Source organism: Sorghum bicolor, chromosome 1 (genome assembly GCF_000003195.3).
Source record: "Sorghum bicolor cultivar BTx623 chromosome 1, Sorghum_bicolor_NCBIv3, whole genome shotgun sequence".
NCBI lineage: Eukaryota > Viridiplantae > Streptophyta > Magnoliopsida > Poales > Poaceae > Sorghum > Sorghum bicolor.
The window spans coordinates 12,126,652-12,148,269 of record NC_012870.2 but is presented as its reverse complement, the minus strand read 5'-3'; the positions used below and the strand labels follow the sequence as shown (position 1 = coordinate 12,148,269).

At 45.4% G+C, this 21,618-nt stretch overlaps 2 protein-coding genes across 5 annotated transcripts; both read right to left on the bottom strand.

Annotated features, from left to right (window-relative positions):
• Nucleotides 2,503–6,139, bottom strand: LOC8056785 (protein QUIRKY). Its single transcript, XM_002464104.2, has one exon. The coding sequence runs from the start codon at nt 5,938–5,940 to the stop codon at nt 2,755–2,757; it is 3,186 nt and encodes a 1,061-aa protein (XP_002464149.1). The 5' UTR covers nt 5,941–6,139; the 3' UTR covers nt 2,503–2,754.
• LOC110430397 (general negative regulator of transcription subunit 3) lies at nt 9,373–19,635 on the bottom strand. Of its 4 annotated transcripts, none has more exons than XM_021448077.1 (17): nt 19,400–19,635; nt 19,175–19,306; nt 17,350–17,487; nt 16,975–17,025; nt 16,004–16,093; nt 15,750–15,896; nt 15,448–15,558; nt 14,557–14,625; nt 13,531–14,004; nt 13,252–13,443; nt 12,468–12,635; nt 11,447–11,510; nt 11,178–11,302; nt 10,318–10,587; nt 10,094–10,228; nt 9,815–9,990; nt 9,373–9,692 (listed from the first exon to the last, which is right to left on the bottom strand). In XM_021448077.1, exons 1-17 carry the CDS (start codon nt 19,490–19,492, stop codon nt 9,617–9,619), a joined length of 2,511 nt encoding a protein of 836 aa, XP_021303752.1. In that variant the 5' UTR covers nt 19,493–19,635; the 3' UTR covers nt 9,373–9,616. The 4 variants fall into 4 exon arrangements, with proteins under 4 accessions (XP_021303752.1, XP_021303758.1, XP_021303741.1 ...); XM_021448083.1 differs by having other exon boundaries at nt 13,252–13,440; nt 19,400–19,634; XM_021448066.1 differs by having other exon boundaries at nt 13,252–14,004.

The window sequence follows — 21,618 nt, the reverse complement described above, 5'->3', positions numbered from 1 at the left end:
GGTCACTGTTGAGGTTTACAATGGGGGGTTTTTGTTGATTTTGATCATCTTAGAGTGTACGCAAACGAGAAGGTCAACTGATATGATCATTTAGATGCAAGATACTTTGTTGCCTTTGTGGTTTGATGACTGTGGAACAGTTAGGCCAAAAGACCCAAAGCTTGAAGTTTTACTGGTTATTACCAAAGAAAACCTTAGAAGATGGACTTACAATCATTCTTGAGGATACCAAAAGACCCGTTTCGGATACGTAACTGAGATCTTAACAGTCAATTAGCACTCTGATGATATATTTTAAAAGATCATGGACCGGTACAACACAGTGAAACAAGGTGAAGAACCAGATATGGATTTTACTCCTATCAAATCACAATCATCCGATAAAGCAAGAGCCAGTTGCATATTGGCCATTGCTTCATGCCTTCATATGGCTGATGCATGGTCAGCGGACACTTGGGTTTGGAGTTGGAGGCCTGGACGGCTGGACCATTTGCAGAGCACAGCCGTCACGCCGCCACTGCGTTGCCATTGATGCAGCAGATGAGTTGTGCTCCAGAAACAATCCACGCACGTTCGTCCTTCGTGACCCCAGTCATAAAAAGAGCAGAAAAGCAGACGAGCAAGGCAAGGCCGCTGCCGCTCAGCCCCCCCGTTGCACGCTGGGGGCCCAATCGTGATCCGTGTCATGTCTCCAGGTCCAGGATCCTTCAGGCGGGCCGCCAGTGGGGCAGTGGTAGTGCCTTTGCCATCATTTTCAGTGCGTGCACGTACTCTCAGCACTCTGGTGACTGTCTCACACGAAACGAAACGACCAGAGAGTGATGACTCCCCACGGTCCCGAAACGATAATACCAGGATGACATATATAACAGTCCACCATATCTGTATTCTTATCATCTCCTTGTTCTGAAATCCTGTCTGCCATATGAAGCAAAAGGCTCGCTCACGTGAAGCAGCTGCCTTGTGCCTTTTCCCGTATGCGTACAATGCGCACCCGTACGGCAGATCTGAAATCTGATCGCTAGGCTAGTACACCAACAATTGTTGTAGCAGCAGTAGATTATTTTTCAGCAAAGCATCTTTTTTTCTCTGTTGGATTTTCAGGCCCATCACCAGCTGCTGCCATCTGACCTCCACTCGGTTTTCAACCGGCGATGGCCGCCTCACCAGTCAGTCACCACGCTTTAGATCTTTGATGACGAGCAAGGCGGACCACTACTAAGTATTACCTTGTGTTCCACATCGATGATGATGCCATGTGAGCAACATACAGTATATATATATATTACCTGATGAAGTGATGGTGTTTGTGTTGGCACTTTGGCAGTAGAAAATGGACATGTCTTGGCAGCCCCTATGAATTGTGATGACTCACCCACAGTCACAGGGCACATGATCACATGAGCTCTCCCGGACCCTCTCGTTGCCGACTAGAACCGCGATGGAGCACTCGGCTCCTGACAAAAAGCTCGCGAGCTTTTTGCAGAGACGCGCACACGACACGATCACGGCGCCTCGCTCTCGGCTCGGCCACGCAGGTCGATGCGAGTGCGCGGTAAGTGGCTTGCGCCCGTTCTGATCAGCTGAATTGATCTGCGTCTTGCAGTTTTTTATGTGTATATACTCCTGCAGTATTGTGTTTAGGTTATGTCGTGAGCATGGTGGGTTCAGAAAGTGCACGCTCTGATTATGCATGTGCTGACTGGTGAGGACTCAGAACCAGTGGCCTTTGTTCGATGTGATGCTCATGCAGATTCAGAGATTCTGCTGGATGTCCTGTCCAGATCCTTTGGCCTATTTCGGTGCATTCCTATAGTACTAGCTTAACAAAGGGCATTTGCTGTTCAATTCTAACGTGTGGATATCACGGGAAACTGTTGGATTTCCTGTGGAGAAAATCACCCTTCCAATACCAAACCGAAAAGCCTCAAATGTTCTACTGAAAATCTCAGGCCTTGTTTAGTTCCAAAATTTTTTGCAAAATAGGAATAGTACCACTTTCGTTTGTATTTGACAAATATTATCCAATCATGTACTAACTAAACTCAAAAGATTCGTCTCGGTCTAAAGATTTGATGTGACGGGGAATCTGAAAAAATTTTGCAAAATTTTTTGGGAACTAAACAAGGCCTCAGATGCTCTGGCAGTTCCGTTGAAATTGCATTTTTCATTTATGCTCCTTCCCTTTGGTCCAGATCGGGAGCTGTAGCATCTAATTTCTGATCCTATTGGGAAAACATCCTGCTGTACAAGTTGGGACCATCCATGTGCTATCCTCAACATGAATTCATGACTGGAGACGAAAGAATGTAACAAAATCAGTTGCGTAGTACTGTACCAAACGAAGTACTATTGTTGGTAGAGCAAGAATTTTTTCTGATTGGAATTCAATGCAGCAGTGTTCTTGACTGGTGCGATACAACGGTCAATTTTTCACCCTACAACGACGATCACCACCGCATGAACCCCAAAACGCAAAAACGGAGACGACGCCTGATCATATGAATGAACGAATGAATACAATAGACATTATTATTATTATTGTTATTGATTGATGTTGCCAACATCGACCAGGAAGCCTCATCAGCCGAGGCTTGCTGCTGACTGCAACAACCGATAAAAAACAAGGCAATCTGACACGAGCAGATTACACGGAGAAGGGAAAGATGGTGAAACGATCAAGAAAACGAACTAGACTGATCAGCGATCAGCAAGTAGCAGAGGTAGAGAGCAATTTGAGCATGCTCTCTGAGTCTAGAGGACCCGGTCGGAGAGCGACGGCAGGCGGCGGAAGAAGTTGAAGCCGGCGGAGGGCATGTCGCCCCGGAACCTGGGGTGGCGGAGGTAGTAGAACCCCATCCCCAGCAGCAGCACCTTGAAGGGCACCGCGTACAGCACCAGCGCCGCCAGCAGGCACACCACCGCGAACACCGCCGTCGCGCGCGGGTCCCGCCACGACAGCAGCGCCTCCACGCGCTCCCCCTGCGCCGCCACGTCGCCCAGCAGCGTCTGCGCGCGCCCGGCCACGGCGCGCAGCCGGTCGTACCGCATCCGCACCACGTCGGCGGGGCGCGCCGAGGGGAGGCCGTCGAACTCCTCGTCCAGCTCGTCGGGGCTCACGCTGTCCACGTGCGACAGCCGCGGGTCCATCCCCGTCGGCTGCCGCGGCCGCGCGCGGTACCGCCACAGCAGCACCAGGAACAGGTACAGGCACACGGTGGGCAGGATCATCTCCGGGCACAGCACCACGGCCACCAGCAGCGCGTGCACCAGCACGGTCGTCGGCGGGTGCGCCCAGGTCCGGACCCGGTGCGCCCACCGCACCGCCGTCGCCACGTGGGACAGGCACCCGACGACGCGGAACCAGTTGGCCTTGCTCCGCCGCATGCTCCACGAGTGCGTGTCCGTGTCCAGCAGGTACTGCACCACCTCCGGCCCCAGCGGCGGCTCCGACCGCGCCAGCCGCCCCGACACGATGCGCATCGCCGTGTGGCGCAGCACGTCCTGCTGCGCGGCGCCCAGCGGCTTCACGTAGTGCATCCGGGGCAGCAGCGGGCTGCCGTACGCCTGCATCAGCGTCAGCCACGACGGGCAGGTGAAGCGGATCGCCAGCTCCAGCTCCCCCATCTTGCGCACGCCCACCGGGTGCACCGCCGTCAGCGCGAAGGTGTTGGCGTACACCCGGTTGGTGTCCAGCGTGGACAGCCGGATGCGGAGCTTCCCGATGCGGGTGTCCCTGGGCACCTTCCCGGGGTCATCGCCGGCGGCCTTGTACCGGGCGTTGTCGAAGACGGCGATGGTGAGCACGGTGCAGGGGTCGAACACGTCCCACGCGTACTGCTCGTTCCACCGCGGGTTGAACTGGTCCAGGATGGTGCGGGTGCGCGCCCACTTGGGCCCGTACTTGAGCACCACGTACGCGTCCGTCGACCCGCTCGCGCCGTCCTTGGCGATCTTCATCGGCACCAGGTTGGCGGCGCCGCGGACGCCCACCTCCAGCATCCCCACCGGCGGCTTCGACAGCTGCTTCGACGCCGCGCGGACGTCGCTCGCCACGTTCGCCGCCTCGTCCAGCACGTGGTACCCGCCCTCCAGGCACACGCGCACGTGCACCCGCCCGGCGTACGGCCGGGCCTCGTCGCCGCACAGGTTCAGCCACCGGGACGGTGGCTCCACCCGGTCGTCGGATCGCCTGTGCACCGTGGACAGGGGCACGCGCGCTTGGCCCACCGTCTGCCCGGAGAACACGTCTTCCACGACAACGGTCAGGAAGGGGTCGAACGGCTCCGCGGCGACGAACAGCAGGTCCTCGTTCCAGCTTGGGTTGGCCGTCCCGGCCGCCGCGCTGCCGAGCGGGACGCGGCCGGTCTTGAACACCTGGGCGCCGAGCTGCGCCTTGACGTAGAGCTCCGGGAAGATGGGGCCGCACTGCTTCGCCTTGGCGTCCGGCGGGGACGGCAAACGCAGGTCCTGCGCCTGGATGACGCTGAGGCGGAGGTACCAGAGCTTCGGGGAGAGGTAGGCCTTGGAGCGGGTGTGCACGAGATACCCGCCGGAGTCCGACTGCCACGCCTCCTGGAACGCCTCGTCGACCTGCGTGCCGACCCACACGGCGAGCATGACGTCGCAGACCGCGGCGCCGTCCTCGGAGCCGTGGCCGTCGAGGGTATACCATTGCGGCGCTAGCGCGCTGTCCGGAGGCGACCGCTTCGGGACCTCCTGGAGGTCGAAGGAGACGAAGCCCAGGTTGGCGTCCGGCGGAACGGGGTCCCCCTCCTTGGCCGGCTTCTTGGCCTCCTCGTGGACGGTGACCTCGAGCGAGGTGTCTGTGAGGCTGTCCTTGTGGAAGGCGAACACCAGGTCCCACTCGCCGGCGGCAGTGGCGGCGCGCGTGCGCACGGCGTGGGTGCCGAGGGACAGCTGCGCGTACAGTGGCTGGCCGTCGCCGCCTCCGTGGCGCTTGGCCTTGAGGAGGCGGACGAACAGGTACGGCACGCGATCCACCAGGTCGTACGACGCGCTGGCGCCCGACGCGGCCATGCTCTTCTCGGCGGCGCTCTGGGGCCGGATCTCCAGGTCGCCGGCCACCCCGGCGATCGCCAGGTCCTTCTTGGACGGCGAAGGCGGCGGCGGCAGCTTGGATGGAGAGGGTGGCGGCGCGGCCGCCGCGTCCTTCTTGTCTTCCTCCTTAGCCTTGCCTTCCTCCTTAGGCTTATCACCGTCCTTCTTCCCCTTCTCCGGCGACTTCTTCTTGCCGCCCTTGTCGTCCTTCTTCTCCGCGGACTCGGGTTTCTTCTCCTCTGCTTTAGCCTCCGCTGTCTTCTTCTCCTCGGCTAGCGCCGCCTCCGGCTTCTTCTCCTCAGCCGCCGGTGCGGCGGCGGCGGCATCTGAAGCCTTATCCTTGTCATCCTTCCCGTCGGCCGCCGGCGCGGCCGCCTCTTCCTTCTTGTCCGCCGCTGCCGCTTCGGCGCCCTTCTCTTCCGCCGCAGCCGGCGGCGGAGGCGGAGGCGGGTCATCGACGAACCAGATCTTGAGCCCGATCTCCCCCTTGATCTGCGAGAAGACGCTCCGCTTCTCGAGCGGGTAGTAGACGAGCGCCTCGTCCCCGGCCTTAGCGAAGGACGCGCTGGCCACCTTGACCTTGCCGAGGAAAGTGCCCCCGCGGCGTCCGCTGCCGGCGGCGGCGATGGCCTTCTTGTCGTTGTAGAGGTTGAGCTCGAGCGTCTCGGAGGCCATGGCGTCCGGGTCGTGGACGAGGAACTCGAGGCGCTCCCCCCACTGCGGGTTGAGGTCCCGCGGGCGCGTGGCGGTGCGCCGGCGCTGGCCGTCGAAGTCGACGACGGCGTAGGCGCACGCCGTGCCCTGCCCGTCCTTGGGCATCAGATTCCGCGCGTTGCACACCTCCACCACCACCCGCCGCCGCGCGCCCTCCGCCACCATCGCGGCGCCGCACCGCTGGAGGGGAAGAAAAGGCTAATCGATTGGGGATCCGATCCTTGGAAGCTTCTTCTTCCGTGTGCGTGAGCTCTGAGGCTTGATGGGAGAGAGGAGAGAGAGAGAGAGAGAGAGAGAGAGAGAGAGAAATATGACCGTTGGAGAGGGAGGAAGAGCGGGGGTAGGGCAGGAGTAGAGTGGACTTGAGAGGGGAGGGGCGTAGGCGGGCGGTGCGGGGTTTAAAAGGGGAAGGCAACGGGCGGGGGGAGGTGGGGCGGGCCGGGTGCCACGTCGGACGGTGGTGGGAGCCACGTGTGCCTGCGGGCACGGAGACTTGTCCCGTAGCGGGCGGTAGATGCCTGGACTGGACGTGGACGCGAACGGGACGGGAGGGGGTCGGGTCGGGAGGGAGAGGGACTGCGTGCGGCGAGGCAGCGCGACAGGACAGTGGACAGAGACGTTTAACGGCAACGGCATTGACGCGACGGGACACGGGCCACGAGCAGCGGCGGCGGAAATCCCGCGCCCCCGGGCTGCGTGCGTGCACGGCCTCGCGCTCGCGCTCGCCGGGACCGGGACCGGGAGCCCTGTGTCCTGTGTCGTGTGGCGTGTTTTGCGTCCAGATCCTTTTCGGGGGGATGTTGCGCCGCGCGTGCTGTAGGAGTCGCAGTCGGTGCTGCTGGGCTCACTCTGTCAGTGCCAGTGTTGTTGCTTCATTTTGACTCGTTGGGCATTTTGGAAGAAAGAAAATAGAGCCAAGTAAAAAAAAACTACTTTTAACAAAATTGGGCATACAAGTGATGTTTTAACAAAGGGTCTGTTTGGCTATTGTGAGCTGTTTTTTTCTTGCCAAACACCTATTTCTAAAACAGTTTCTCTCACAAAAATATGAGTTGGGCTGAAAAAAGTAGTTTATTGCAGCTCTCTTCCCCATTTCTCTCTTTCATCTATGCATAAAGTAGTTGTTGAAGCTATTTAAAAAACACTTTTTTCAAAATAGTTTAGCTTCATCTATAAAGTTGTTTATGAAGCTATTTTCTAAAAAAAACAACTTCACTGTTGAACTGTGCCAAACAAGTCTAAAAATTGTGTAAATTCAACAATTCTCATCTCTACTAGTGGACGATGGTCAGGATGGAGCGACACCAGGCCACAGCTATCGCGGTTCGACGGAGCTGATGTGAAGACGCGCGCGTGGGAGCGTGAGACAGGCTCTAGTGGACGATGGATGCCATGCATGCATGGAGCCACTTACGCAGGGTGCGTGCCTGTATGAGCGTGCGTCGCCGCCGATCACCAAACGGTCGCATTGCATTGCTACACCTAGACGCGGAGGTGTAGTAATAAACAAATTCATTTGCGGCGCATGCAGCAGCCTCTCCACCCCGCCCGTTTCACCGGCCGAGCCCGCGCGCGGCCGGCAAGCTCGCAGCGTGGTCGGTGGCGGCTAGCTACCTCTGCAGCGGTGCTCCACCTTTGCAACGTCAGCACGGCCCCACTGCACTCCTCCGCCCGTACGGTCGCGGGGGCCGTGTCGCTACTCGCAACTAACGTTCGAATGTTCAAAGTTTTTACTCTCAACTCGTCGCAGCGTAAATAGGAAAACGATTCTTATCATATCTTTATTAGTATCTAGTTATGTTTAACTACTCGTTTGGTTACTTAGAATTATAGGAGAATTTAGAGCAAGAGGTAGCACCCCGGCCCATGTAAGTATAACCCCCTCAATCATACGGATTATATTTCATAGAGACACCACGACCCTATGCGAATGAAGTCAGTGTGCTGTGTGCAGTTACCCGTGACAACCATCTTGGCGAAGCCACATGTTAATTAGAGGTGCAAATACACCTTTAAAAATTATAAAAATAATAATTAGATTTAAAATTTTATCATATATACAGCCTACAAAAGATATCTATGCGTCCACAAACTAAGTGCACCTCACTCTAATTTGCTTTAGCTTCACCGCTGACCACACACCATACTATACGTAGTAACGTACGAGTATGACATGTACGAGGAACGAAGGGAACCTTTGTTCAATGCGTCATCATGGAAGTATGGAACGATGGCAGATGACACGGCACAAGGCGAGACGAAGCAGACATATGCGATGCGAGACGACCTTATGTTTCTTGGAAAAAACGGTGAGCTCAAGCTGCAGTAGCACGCAGAGGAATTAATTGTGCTCGTGGCCTCATGCCCTATATGAAGTACAGCCCGGCGCCTTATTAATCATCAGGATTATTCTTAATTTGGACCCTTTCATGACACAATTGACCTGTGCTATCTGCTAAAACATTGGATCAGTGCCGTGCTGCCCGTACGTGATGATCATTATTATTTTGACGTGGATCAGATCATCAGAGCAAGTAAAAAGGCTAGCTAGCCGTGGAGAGTGTCGGTATCGGAGACGCACGCATGCACGCACGCACGCACGCAGCAAGCTGTCGCGCTGCATGCATGCATAATGGCGCGCTGGCGTTAACGTAAACAACACTCTGACACGTACGTACACGAGCACTGAAACACAACACTCTTCCCGTCCCGGTTCATGTGCTGCAGCCTGCAATAACCCACTGTCGTCGAAAAAAAAACCCCCCACTGCTTCGACGGTCGACCCCTCGCATTTGCAGGCTGTGCGTGCGTGCCGTTAATTTGTTCCTTGTGGGCACATGGTCCTATATATATATATACTACTACTACTAACTCAAATGATATTTGCAGGCTAATTAAGCCCATGATTTTGTGTCTGTATTACAGTACTGTTTCCCAGTATATGCAAGTGCCGTACGGCCTCAACAGTGAACGCACGCGCCCGTACGTGACAGACGATCGACAACACAACATGCATACGTGATGCATCTATCTCAATCTTTCTCAACGGCTCGCAAGTACTGCAAGAAGATTGTAACATAATCAAAATTAGCACGCTGCTCGAAATCCCAAATATAGTTAATTAATACGGTCGTCATGTCTGGATTGATCCGGGCCTCAAGATGCACTGAAACGACGGTTTTGATGTTCGAATTACTCTCTCCTCGATAAACCGAATCTTACGTCAAGTACTTTGGATTATCGAAATGAACCATCGTTCTAGTCTTCTACCTGCATGTTCTACTTTGGCTTATCAAAACGACCCATCGCTCTACCTGCATGATCATCCGCACAGCATCACAACTCTGAATTTTGCTTAAGTAACAATGCGCGCACGCCCCGCACGTACCTTCTTTCCAATTCAAGCACGTACTGTATAGCAAGAGTTGCGGTGAACATCACATTTTACCGCCAATTTGGACTTCATTTCCGGTGACGATTCCCGCGTAGTCTCTCGTAGATGAGACGGAAACAAACCACTCTTTTTTTTATCAGGCACCCATTAAACTATCGACTATCGTGCATGCAGATCAGAACGACCATGTAGGCATGTACAGCTGAGTCAAACAGTTTGATAGGCCGGCATAACACGATTCTAATTGCAGCATGTTCGGTGCATCAGAACCTACAAGGAATGCACAGGGCAACTCTTAGGTTTTTTTTTTTTTGAAACAATCACCCCATTAGTTTACAGCTGGAGAATTTTTTTCAAGAGTCCAGGTTATAACAGCCAGTCACCTTATGAAAACTACAAAATTCACATTGGACACAATGGTTTAATTAGACCTACTGCCATGGCACTCTAGTTTGTTTGTACTGATAGCTCATCCTCAAGGTAGTTGTACTCAAATGTGAAGTCATTCTTGATTCTTTGGCACCTGCAAGCAGTGTTAGCAACAGGTTAGCTATCACCACCAGTCCACGATGCACAAAAGAACAGGACAAAAAAAAAAGAACACATTACAATAACATTGCTCGAAGGAAGGAAAGGCCTACATACCATCCTGAGCCATCCTCGGTGACATGGAAATCAAAGTATACATATGATCCCCGCTCATACTCATCAGTCGTGACCTGTGGCTCCACATGCCGCTGGAACCAGGTATTGTACCTCCGGTGAAATCTCCATGATTGCTTCTTCAGTTCTCTAGCAGCCAAGTATTGTTGGTATGTGTTCTGCAACAGAAGAACATTATTAGGAGTAAAAACTAAGAACTGATAAAAAATCGCTGATAGTGCAGGAAACAAATATAATTTGGAAAGGGCAAGGAAAATTGACCTGTTGGTAGTAGAATGCAAAGAACAGCATGTCAGTAGCTAATGTGTCGCTACCAATTCTTTCCCAAAAGGTGGGATGTGATACGATTGGTGCCTGAATTTGGGGGTAGCTAGCAGGGGTAACTGCAGGGTGCCGCTGAAAATGAAGGCAGGTAAGAAAATAAGAACAATGCGCTAGAAACTTTGTAGCAGGAAGTGGCACCCATGTCTTTCAAAAACCCATACCGGAATGTAAGTTTTAGCACGCTCAGAGTCCTTGGGTTGTGGAAGCCTGTGGAATGCAGCTTCGAGCATTTGCATATTATAAAGCTGATCATGACCTGAACTAGCAGAAGTTCCGGTAAGGTTATCTCCGATTGCACCAAGATCAGATACACTTCTTCGGCCGATAACACCAACACCAGATGATGACATTCCAGGTTGCAAAGGCTGCCCAGGTGATAGATCAGTATCCCTAGGCAGCTGAGTGCTTTCTGCCGCAGGTGCTGAAGGATTCTGCCAGAAAATAGTCTGAGATGTAACAAGAAGCTAAGCACAGAGAAAAGCAAGATAAATTCCATGTGTCTCGAGGACAGAAAGATATTTACTATGTTCAGATTGGTTGGACTTTTCATTTAAAAGAGTATGGGACAGTGAGTCCAAGCAGTTTGTTTGGACCATACGGATAACAGCCATGATACAGTTTGATGATAATTAAGAATAAAAAGCTTGAGACCTTGTAGAGCAAGACAGATATGCAAAAGGCGAAGTAATGCAATAACATGTTAGCAACCACACATTAGTTTTCTGGGACATACGAGTAGAATTCCTAACAAAGTAACAACTGAACTGATTTTGTAACTATATGTCTAGATGCTTAGCAAAATGGATGTACTACCAAAAAGGTCAAAGCTACTTATAATTTGGAACGGAGGGAGTACTTGGTAATTTCAGCTTTCCATATTAGTTTTCTAATTAGTTAAACTCGAACATCTAATGCAGTTGGAAGAAACAAACTGAACACACAGCCAAAACTGATTTCATTAACAGACATTTGCAAAAGAAAAAAAGGAAGGTTCGAGGACATGTGCAAAAGCTTGATATACCGAATATGGAATCTTTGTGTCATCTTCACTTGTTTGTTTATTTGCTCCCGTTGTTGCGGAAGATTCCACACCAACATCTTCAGCCAAAATTTGTTGCTGTTCTTCACTTTTTATATGGCCAGCATCTGCACAGATGGGTAAATTCTCAATGCATGTCAAACAACTACAAACATTGCAATTTCTTTGCCCAACTGAAAGTAAAAAATAATCCAGTGTTTTTCTGCAGAACTGGGCGCTTATGAATTCTGACATGGTAGATGAGGTAATACCTGATCCTTGAACTCCAAGCCCAAGATTCACTTGGGAAGATATAGAGGAACTCTGTGAATTGAACTGCATAAATAAAACAATCCGTGTGAAAAAAACAGGTTATAAGTAGAAGCAAGGAAAAAAATGAAGACATTTGGCAGGGAAAAAGAGCATTTTTTTACAAAATTATTCTACAAATGGCAAAAAGCTGAAAACTACCACAAACATACAATTTGGAAACTTATTTCACAGAACTACACCTTTTTGGCCTTCTGTATCACAATTATATTTCAAATTATCTAAACTACTTCCATTATCATTTTATATCAAAATCATACCTTTTACAGAATTTATATTCAAAACTATACTTATATTACCCATTTCACAAACCTAAACTTTTCAAAGTGGAGTTTGCATTATAGAATGATAAAACTTTTTTTGTAGTTCGTTATACAAATTGCTAGGAGAGAAGTTCTGTGACATGAAATGACAATGGGAATGTAGTCTTATGAAACAAACGGCCAAATTATAAGACATTTTGGCTTTTCTAGATACATTCCTTTTACTATGCATCTAGACATTGTGTATATCTAAGTGCAACTGATTTCTTGAAATGCAGCATTCTCAAAATATAGGAATAGGAAAAACACAGGATTGAAATGGCCATGCAATGGAAATCCTATAGGAAACTAGAATACAGGAAAGTTAAGAATGAAGCATTTGGACGGTACACAGGAATCCTAAGACACAAAGGAAAACAAAAACAAGAGGTTGGACCTCGTGCTTATTTTTCTCCAAAAGGAATTTGTAGGATTTAATCCTTTGTTCCAAAGGTTCTCATAGAAAAAATTCCTCTAGAAATTTAATCCTTCAAAATTCCTTCATTTTTCCTCCATTCCAAATGGTGACTAAGATATAGAAGGATTTACAACAGTGACAGAGAATAAACATCAAGAAACAAAACAGAGAAGTAGAATATGGATGTGCTAAGCCAAGTTGTATTTGCTGCAAATTTTAATATTGTAGTAGCAGCAGTAGAACCTGTTGTAGAAGGGGATTTGGTTGCTGTGTTGGAAATTGCTTCTGATTTATGCCAGTTATATGAGAAACATTCAGAAGGCTGCCACCTTGCTGCTGTACTTGCTGCAGTCTTTGTATGTACTTCTCCCTGTGATCAGCAGAAATCTCAGGCCTTCCACGAAATTGACTCTGGAAATACAGAGAGAAAATGGCATATAGGCAAGCATTTGTCAGCCTAATGAGGAATTATCAAATCAAAGTTCAAAATAAAAAAGTTCTTTTCAGTACAAAAGCATCAGTTATTTGGATGCATACAAACAGGTTGAACAGGAAAAAACATTAACATTTCACAAACAAAACCAAGAACAAACTCAGAATAACTTATACATAATTTGAACAACCCTCTCCGGTATTTTGGACAAAATTGACTTGAAAACTAAATCGATATTGTCCTTTCTTTTTATATTGGCTAAATATTAAGGTGCACAAGAGATTTATTGATGTTTTAGCATGATTGCTTCCATTTATCACAAAAATGTGCATGCACTCACTAACTATTCTCTCTTATGTCTCCAGTGTACTTGAATAGGGGTAGCTTGGTAATTCTTATTCTCTCATTCACTTGATTTCACACCTTTAGTTATTGTTCCCATCCCTCCTTATACACCCTATAATTTAAACCAAATATTCCAGAACATCACTTAAAGTTGGCTGGATGGAGCAGTTGCTATTAAGAAATCTGGTCAAGTGACCAAGGGCAATTTGACTATATAATAAAAATAAAATTAACAGAAGAGGTACATACAGTTTCACTTTGATTTTGAAATGTAGCAGCAGCTTGAGGTCTCCATTGAACCCCAGAAACAACTGGAGGAGAAAATACTCTTCCACCAAGAATAGGATTTTCATTTGGATTAGCAGAATCAGAGCTAATTGCATCATTAGTCCTGGGAACCTGCTGGGGTTGAACTTTACTACCAAGAGGCGTAACCAACTGCTGAGAAAGACCACCACTATTAATCTTCTCGTCAGTGTTCAATATATTTCTTTTGGACAAGTCATTTATTGCAGGAAGTGCACTAACCGATCCATTTCCTGGGACTGGACCAATAGTTATGGGAGCTGTACCTAATCCCTGACTACTAGTTATTCCTCGAGCTATGCCCCTGCCAATTCCAATTTCAGTAATAGCAGGAGATGGTCGTCGTGGAGGAAAACTCATGCTTTCATCATCCTTCAAGGTGGTAGATAAGTTTGCAGGAATTGAGGTAATAGCAGGCGTATTCTCAGGAACACTTCGTGGAATAGCAGAAGAAAGTATTGCAGCCGCTGTGGTGGGAACAGTTGGTCGCACAGGGGAACTAATTGTTTCTGGAGGTACAGAAACAGCTGCACTACCAGTACTGACAGCAATGGGCACAGCTGGTACTGAAGGTCCAGGATTTCCACCTTTTGGAGGTGGTGTTTGTGGCGCAGATTCAGGATTGCTTTCTTGTGAAGCTGTCTCCTCTGTTTGATCTTGTGATGTACTTTGTGAAGGAGTTGTTGATATGGTAGGCTGAAAAAAAAAGATGAAACAGTTGGTAAGACAACAGACAGTTAATAATTGAAATGACATGAGGATTGACCTGAAAACACAATTCTCTAATTTGTTATTAGATTGTGTTCTTATTGTACCAATATTGTAGCAAAACCAATAGAAATTCAAGTGGTGACACTGATGGGAATGGACATATATCAACAGATTCAGCACTAGCACTTTCAAAATTACAGAAGCACAGCTGGCATTTATTTATCAAATATGAGAAATCAAATGCATATTAATATAAAAATATTATATTACATTCCTGAAAACACAATTCTCTAATTTGTTATTAGATTATGTTCTTATTGTACAAATATTGTAGCAAAACCAATAGAAATTCAAGTGGTGACACTGATGGGAATGGACATATATCAACAGATTCAGCACTAGCACTTTCAAAATTACAGAAGCACAGCTGGCATTTATTTATCAAATATGAGAAATCAAATGCATATTAATATAAAAATATTATATTACATTTCATCTGTACTACAAACCATCAAAATAAATAATAACAGCATGAACCTGAGTAGGCGAAGATGCAACTGAACTCTTTGTGCTCAAAACTGCAGTAGTCGAAACAGAAGCAGCACCCTGCCAATTATGAAACAAGGCTGAAACATATAACTACATTGTGGGGGTGGGGGACGGGAGCAAAACAAAATGTAAATACAAGGCAGAGGAACTGCCTAAACACAGAAGAAAAAGACTAAATGTACATAAAAAAGGACCTCTGCTATTGATAACAATGTTTGCAGCAGCCATATAAAAACTGTTAATTTTCAGCTGACCAGACCTATTGTATGACTCTAATAGCTAAGCAAAAGAATGACAAAAGGATTATTTATCTATCATAAATATAACTAATATACTCTGTTCATTCCAATTATATGTTTAATGGCTTTTCTAGACACAGCTTTTGCCATGCACCTAGATTTATGCTGTCTAATCTAGAAAAGCCAGGCTGACTTACTCCCTCCGTCCCTAAAAAAGAGTCGCTATAGGACTCCTGCTGGTCAAACTTTCTTAAGTTTGACTAGATTTGTGGAAAATATTAGCAACATTTGTATCTCCAAATAAGTTTATTATGAAAATATGTTCAAAGATCTATCCAATGATACTAATTATGTACCATAAATATTAATATTTCATCAAATCTATTTGGTTTGACTTTTTGGGAAGCGAGAATGACTCTTTATGGGACAGGAGTATAATTTGGAATGGATGGAGTACAATAAAAAATATATATGCAAACAATCCCCTGATACTTATTTTCTGATCTTGCTAAATCTTACACCCGCACCCCTGTCAGACTCCAACTCCCACACCAGGCCACTGTAAAACTGTTGATTTTCTGCTAGTTGTTTCCATTCAGTCATAAGAATAAAAACAAATCAGCCAACATTTATAGCTTACCTTCACAAGACTAGAAGGAGCAAGTGAAACCATGTCTTCAAGTGCTTCAACCTTCTCCATAGGCAATGTGCTATAGAGGTCCTCAACATCACTGAATTCATCGAAGTCTTCCTAAACATGAACGAAGAAAACAAAAAATAACAAATAAAAGGTCGATCATTTGCCTGTACATTATCACAATTCACAATTAGCACTCAACAATACAAAAAAGGATATCACTCCATCCCAAATTAGAGGTCATTTTAGATGACCTATAATATGGGAATGGAGAGAGTATGAGTCAAATATGAAGGCAGACATACCTGATTACGTTCAACATAGTCATCAAGGAAATCTTTAACATCATTGACTTGCTCAGGACTCAACTCATCATTATCCAAAAGTCTCAAGATTGACTCCAATTTCTTTATATGAGCTTTATGTCTGGTAATAGACTTCTCTAAATGTACCTAATCATGCAAAATCACATCTTATACATTACAAATTATAGAAAAACAAGTTCCATAAATAAATAGTAAAAGTAAGATTAGTATAGAATAAATACAGCTGTTCTTACCAGTCGAGGCGGTCTTTGCTTTCCCTTTTTAATTGAAAGCCCTTCAACCTCTGCTTCAAAGTTATCAATCTGGCTTTCCAAATCACTAACCTGTAAAAAATAACATGGTCCAAGAGGTACATTAGATATTGTGAGCACTTACAACAATAAAGCAAATAATCATCATAGCAGGAGCCATCAGTAATAACTAGTAAAATTAGAAGAACCATACAAACATCAAAGAGATATTTTCAGAGCAATCAGATTAAAGAAAGTAGTTACATCCATTCTGGATTGTCTACCACTACCAGCACAACAAGAGAATCGATGAAGGGACAGAACTCAAGGTACGTTATTCAGTAATCACAAACAACATCACATTCGGTATTGTCCCAGATTCTCATAGAAACAATTCGGATCCAGATTCTCTCTCAAGACATTTCTTTGGTGAATAAAAATCATTTCGTGGAAGCAGTTGGTTAGCTGGCTGGAATCGAGCCAGAACCAGAACCAGGCGAATAAGCGAAACACCTAAGATGTCATTTCCTCTTGTAGGTCAAAACACCAAAACATTTCTCTGATTCTCATGGAAACATTTCCAGCTATGTTGATTTGGCATGGGTTCTGTCAATTCTAGATAGAAACAGAACTGAATCTATCATACAAGCATGCCCTAAACATCCACGTGATAGTTTCAAAGCAATTGGATCAAAGATCAAAGAAACTAGTTACAACCGCAACCATTCTGAATTGTATCATCACAAGATGATTCTATTGTATTTTGATCTACAAATAATATCTGGAAATCGAACTGAAATGAAGCCAAAGGGACAAAAACCATGTCCTCAGAAATGAATTAAAGACCCAAGGTATTCTCAAACAGAATAGCATACATATATAATATGTTGTGCCTATGTGGTTCGGTTAGTATACAGAACAACAGATATGAAAACATAAGAGCACAAGAGTAGCAATTCAGGATTCCAACATACCACATTATTAAGCCAGTCTCTTGTTTCAGCTTTGGCCTTTTCTTTGGGATCCTGCACCAAATAAGAACTAATTATTAGTCACGAAACAGAAGCTGCAAGATAATGAGGTCCACAGCAACTCAAGATAAATAGTACTACACAAGACTGCCCTGTGTTATTGGCAATGTATTTACAAGTTTAACTACTCCAGGAAGAAATGTGCCAGATCATACAAGATTTAAGAAACATACTCTTAAAGGCTACAAAAAAATAGCACAAAATAATTTTGAAACAGCATCCTCATTCTTAGGACGAGGATGTTATATAAACAACTCGAAACATGTACATGAAGCTAGGAAAGTATGATAGCACAAAAAAAGAAGTCCAAGTGCTTACTGTTTTTGGTTGCTGACCTAACCCTTCTTTTGAGAAGGCCTTAGTTTTTGTTTCCTTCTCACAAACTTTAAATCGTTCCATCTCTCGTTCAATCTGCTTTCGGGCATCCATCAGAGCCTGCTCATAAGAGGCACTAACCTATGTCAACATATATCACAATCAATTAAAACCAGAACAGTAAGGCATGTAACTTAAAAGTTATCTGCATTTGGCAAACAAATAACATATCACATGAAGAAAAACATTACTTCAACAAGAAAAGCCACTGAGATATGCAAACAACTATTGTCAATACTAAAATTAGGAATCATACCACAATTCTTCAGCAACATAGTAACATTTTTATTTGGGTCACTAGTAATATATATTTGATATTTTGGATGATTAAAATAGAATACCAAGTACCAAGTACAATATGAAGCAAAAAACTCTAAAAGCTTGTTATCTTGAAAGTTAGCAGAGAAGCATAAGGAATAAGGACCTTACAAACTCCAGAACTCTACTGACGATTTGTGAAGGCTGAGTGAAACGTACAAAAAAAAGAACAGCGGCCCAAGTGAAGGGGGTGCCTTCATCAAACTTCAAATGGCATCTCAAGTGACTACACCTCAATCTAGCCATAGCCTTTGACAATCACAAGGAGAGAGATAAACAAGAAGCCTGGGATCATAATCTGTAGACAACAATACTTACTCCATACTAACAAAGCTCAATTATGTTTCTGCGTTTGTCAGGACTCCAAGATTTTAAAGCACGGGGTCTCCCAATTAAGACCATCTACTAGATCTTTAATCACAAAGTTCTTAATATCAGCAGCACTTCATACTTCATAAATGTCGCTAAAAACTAACTATTCACTATTACTCTTACGTTTTTTTTAAAAAATAAATGACACTATTTGCAAACTCAGTTCAAGCACAGGTATGTTTCCATATTTCAATAAGAATGCAACGAAGTCAATGTGTAGCTCATTAAACAAATTCTAAATAGACCAGCTAGCCTAGCCTGACGGAGCATATGACATCCAGATTTTTTGTTATGAACTATCCGGATGGACTACTCTTGCAAATTCAAGAAGCAGAAGGCATACACATAGTGCATTAAACATCAGGTATCAATATGTACCAAGCGCAGAGAAAAAATGGACTGAGTGGACTTGAAAGAGTAATCTCAAAGCTATATTGCTAAATATCATCTACTTTCACAAATTAAACTGCCTAAATATTACATATTGCATCCCAACAACTTTGCATTGCGAGAGGCATCTAGTGGGAACAATGTAGCCCATGGACCGCAGACAATCATGGTGATGGAAAAGAGTGATAACACCAAAATCCACATCCTCAGCATGTTAACCAAACCGTCTAGCATCTTTATTACAGGAAAATCTAGATAACAGAACAGCTAGCAACACCAAAACAAGCACACAAGAATGGGCAGCCGTATTAATAGTAACATCAAACGCCTTGCACCTCTGACCCTGACAGGACACGTATGAAACTGATCACATCACCAGTTATGCCTACACTTTATCACCCGAATCATCACCTATAGTAGATGATATACAAGTACAACAATGGAACCATTCTCCATTCGAAGTCCCTACCCTCACTGATCACCACCCGTGTTGCACCACAAAGCATAACTTGATCAAGACACCCTTCTACCTAGCACTCCATTAAAGAGGACAAAATAACGGTACATTGATCACAGCCTAATGTCAGCAAACAGCAGAAGCAGCATTGCATCGCAAACAAGCATGCCCCTCCACGTGCAGACATAGAGGCTTGCCAGGGGAGGGGGCAGGACTCGAGGTAATCCTCACCTTCTTGTCCTTGATCTCGCTGGACTGGATCCATGTCTTGATCTGGTCCCTGTACCGCTGCAGCTTCTTGATCTCCTTCTTGAGGTCCGCCTCGAACTTCTCCTTCTGGTTGGCATTCTCAGTGTCGTAGACCTGCCCTCAAACAAAAGCCATCAACAAAGTTAGCGAGAAAATTTTCCCGCAGGGGCAGGGTGAATGCAAGGAGGGCGCTGGGGGGGGGCGTACCTTGTTCCAGATGCTGTCGAAGACGTCGACGCCCTCCTGGACCTTCTTGAGGACGCGGTCGATCTCGCCCTGCAGCTTCCGGCTGGCGCCCATGGCTGCGACGGGGTTGGCCTCACGCTCAGGCGCGGCTAGGGTTTACGATTTGGTGGGGCAAGCAAAGGGGGAAGAGTGGTGGAGACTGGGGAGGGGAAGGAGACGACGATTTGGGACGGGTTTCGGTTTTCCTCGGTCGTGCCTGCGTCGGGTGATGTTGGCGAGAAGGAACGTGGACTGGACTGGCGTTTTTTTTTTTTTTTTGAGTGGACTGGACTGACGTGCTTTCGGTTCGAGAGATCTGGGCTATGCCCGTGGGCTGATGATATCTTCATGTCTTGTTCGAGCAAAAACTTTTCAAAATTTTCTATTACAACAAATCTTACGGCATATGCATGAAACATTAAATATAGACGTAAATAAAAATTAATTACATAGACCTTGTTCAGTTGGCAAAATGAAAGCTTTTTGGACATTGTAGCACTTTCGTTTGTTTGTGGCAAACATTATTCAATTATAGGCTAACTAGGCTCAAAAGATTGGTCTCACAAATTACAGACAAACTGTGTAATTAGTTATTATTTTTATCTATATTTCATGCATGTGCCACAAGATTCGATATGACGAGGAATCTTGAAAACTTTTTGAGTTTTTGGGTGAACTAAACAAGGCCAAATAATTTTTTTGAGCAGTGCAGTGCTTACAGCACGTAAAACTAAAAAGAATCAGAACTAAACAAGGTCTCAGACGGCTTGGACATAAAAGCCCAAGTTTGTAACAACTAGGATGTCTAACAGGCTTGGGCCAGACATCCGCTTTGGTGATAAATAAAACAAAAATATATGTATTGTTTTTGCCTGTTGAATTATCACTGGAGTCTAGGCGTTTCTTTCTCACATTCTAAAGCCGGACGAACTGCATCCTCAACTTGCACAACTATTCTCTCTGTGCTGGTTATAAGTGTTTTTTAAGGCAGTTTTCATCCTTTTTAAATAAAACCTCAACAAACACCTAATAATGTTTTGAAACCACAATAATATCTATTTTTTTAATTATGAGAAAATCTTAGAAAATGTAGCGGTAAAGATAAACCCAAATAAAATATTAGATTTCATGATTAACATGTCTAGAAGTTTCTAATAGCTAGATTTAGCTCCAGGAATATGAAAAATCTCTGTATTTTCTGAAACATTATAATTAGTGTCAAAACACATCTACAAAATTATAAAATAAATTATGAAATTCAACTAGCATGTAACAAATGCATTCATGCTTGTCGTATGATTGTTTTAGGGATTATCCAGATTTTTTTAGTTATTTTCGTTTTTAGTCTCACCAACTCTAAATTTTTTTGGGACGATTTGGGATTATCCAAAATTTAGAAACTTCTAGAGATTATTCTCACTAACTCTAAATATTTTTTTGGTTGTGACTGTCCCAAACTATTTCTAGAGTTCTTTCAGAATTTTTAGAAGATTAGAGATATTTTCATGGTTCAAAAATGATATCAGGTGTTTACCAGATTATGTTCATGGTGGAAGTCACTGCCACGCCCAAATGAGTCCCAAGTTAGATTCAATCCAGGGATGGAACGCATACTATCGTACATACTTTTTTTTTCTACTAGTAGTAGGCAGGCAGGCCGTGCCTACATACAAGGTTTTAGGACAAAAGATTGTTATCTTAACTGCTCTGCTCTATGGGTTCCAGGGCAACAAGTAGCGCCAATCCATTTTAGCATAGGCCTTGTTTAGTTCCAAAATTTTTACAAAATGGACACTGTAGCTTTTTCGTTTGTATTTGACAAATATTGTCCAATCATGGACTAACTAGGCTCAAAAGATTTGTCTCGTCAATTCCGACCAAACTGTGCAATTAGTTTTTATTTTTGTCTATATTTAGTACTTCATGCATGTGTCTAAAGATTCGATGTGACGGGGAATCTGAAAAATTTTGCAAAAATTTTTGGGAACTAAACAAGGCCATAGAAGTAGAACACTTCGAGATTTTTGAGATATACTTGGGTCTTGTTTAGTTCATGAAGTATTTTGCAAAAAAGTCAAAAACCCAAAATCTTGAGACTCCCACCAAAATTCTAACACCAAAATCTTTTGGTTTTGGTGTTCACTTGCCAAAAAAATTTGCAAAACTTTTCAGATTCCCTTCACATCGAATCTTGCGGCACA

What these genes read in the sequence shown, in the direction of transcription:
- LOC8056785 (XM_002464104.2), bottom strand. Translation starts at nt 5,940, where the DNA reads ATGGTGGCGGAGGGCGCGCGGCGGCGGGTGGTGGTGGAGGTGTGCAAC.
- LOC110430397 (XM_021448066.1), bottom strand. Translation starts at nt 19,492, where the DNA reads ATGGGCGCCAGCCGGAAGCTGCAGGGCGAGATCGACCGCGTCCTCAAG. An exon ending in TTGCATCTTCGCCTACTCAG is followed by an intron (nt 14,005 to 14,556) that starts GTTCATGCTGTT and finishes TTTTTTTTTCAG; the next exon opens with CCTACCATATCAACAACTCC. An exon ending in TTGCATTCTACTACCAACAG is followed by an intron (nt 9,991 to 10,093) that starts GTCAATTTTCCT and finishes CTTCTGTTGCAG; the next exon opens with AACACATACCAACAATACTT.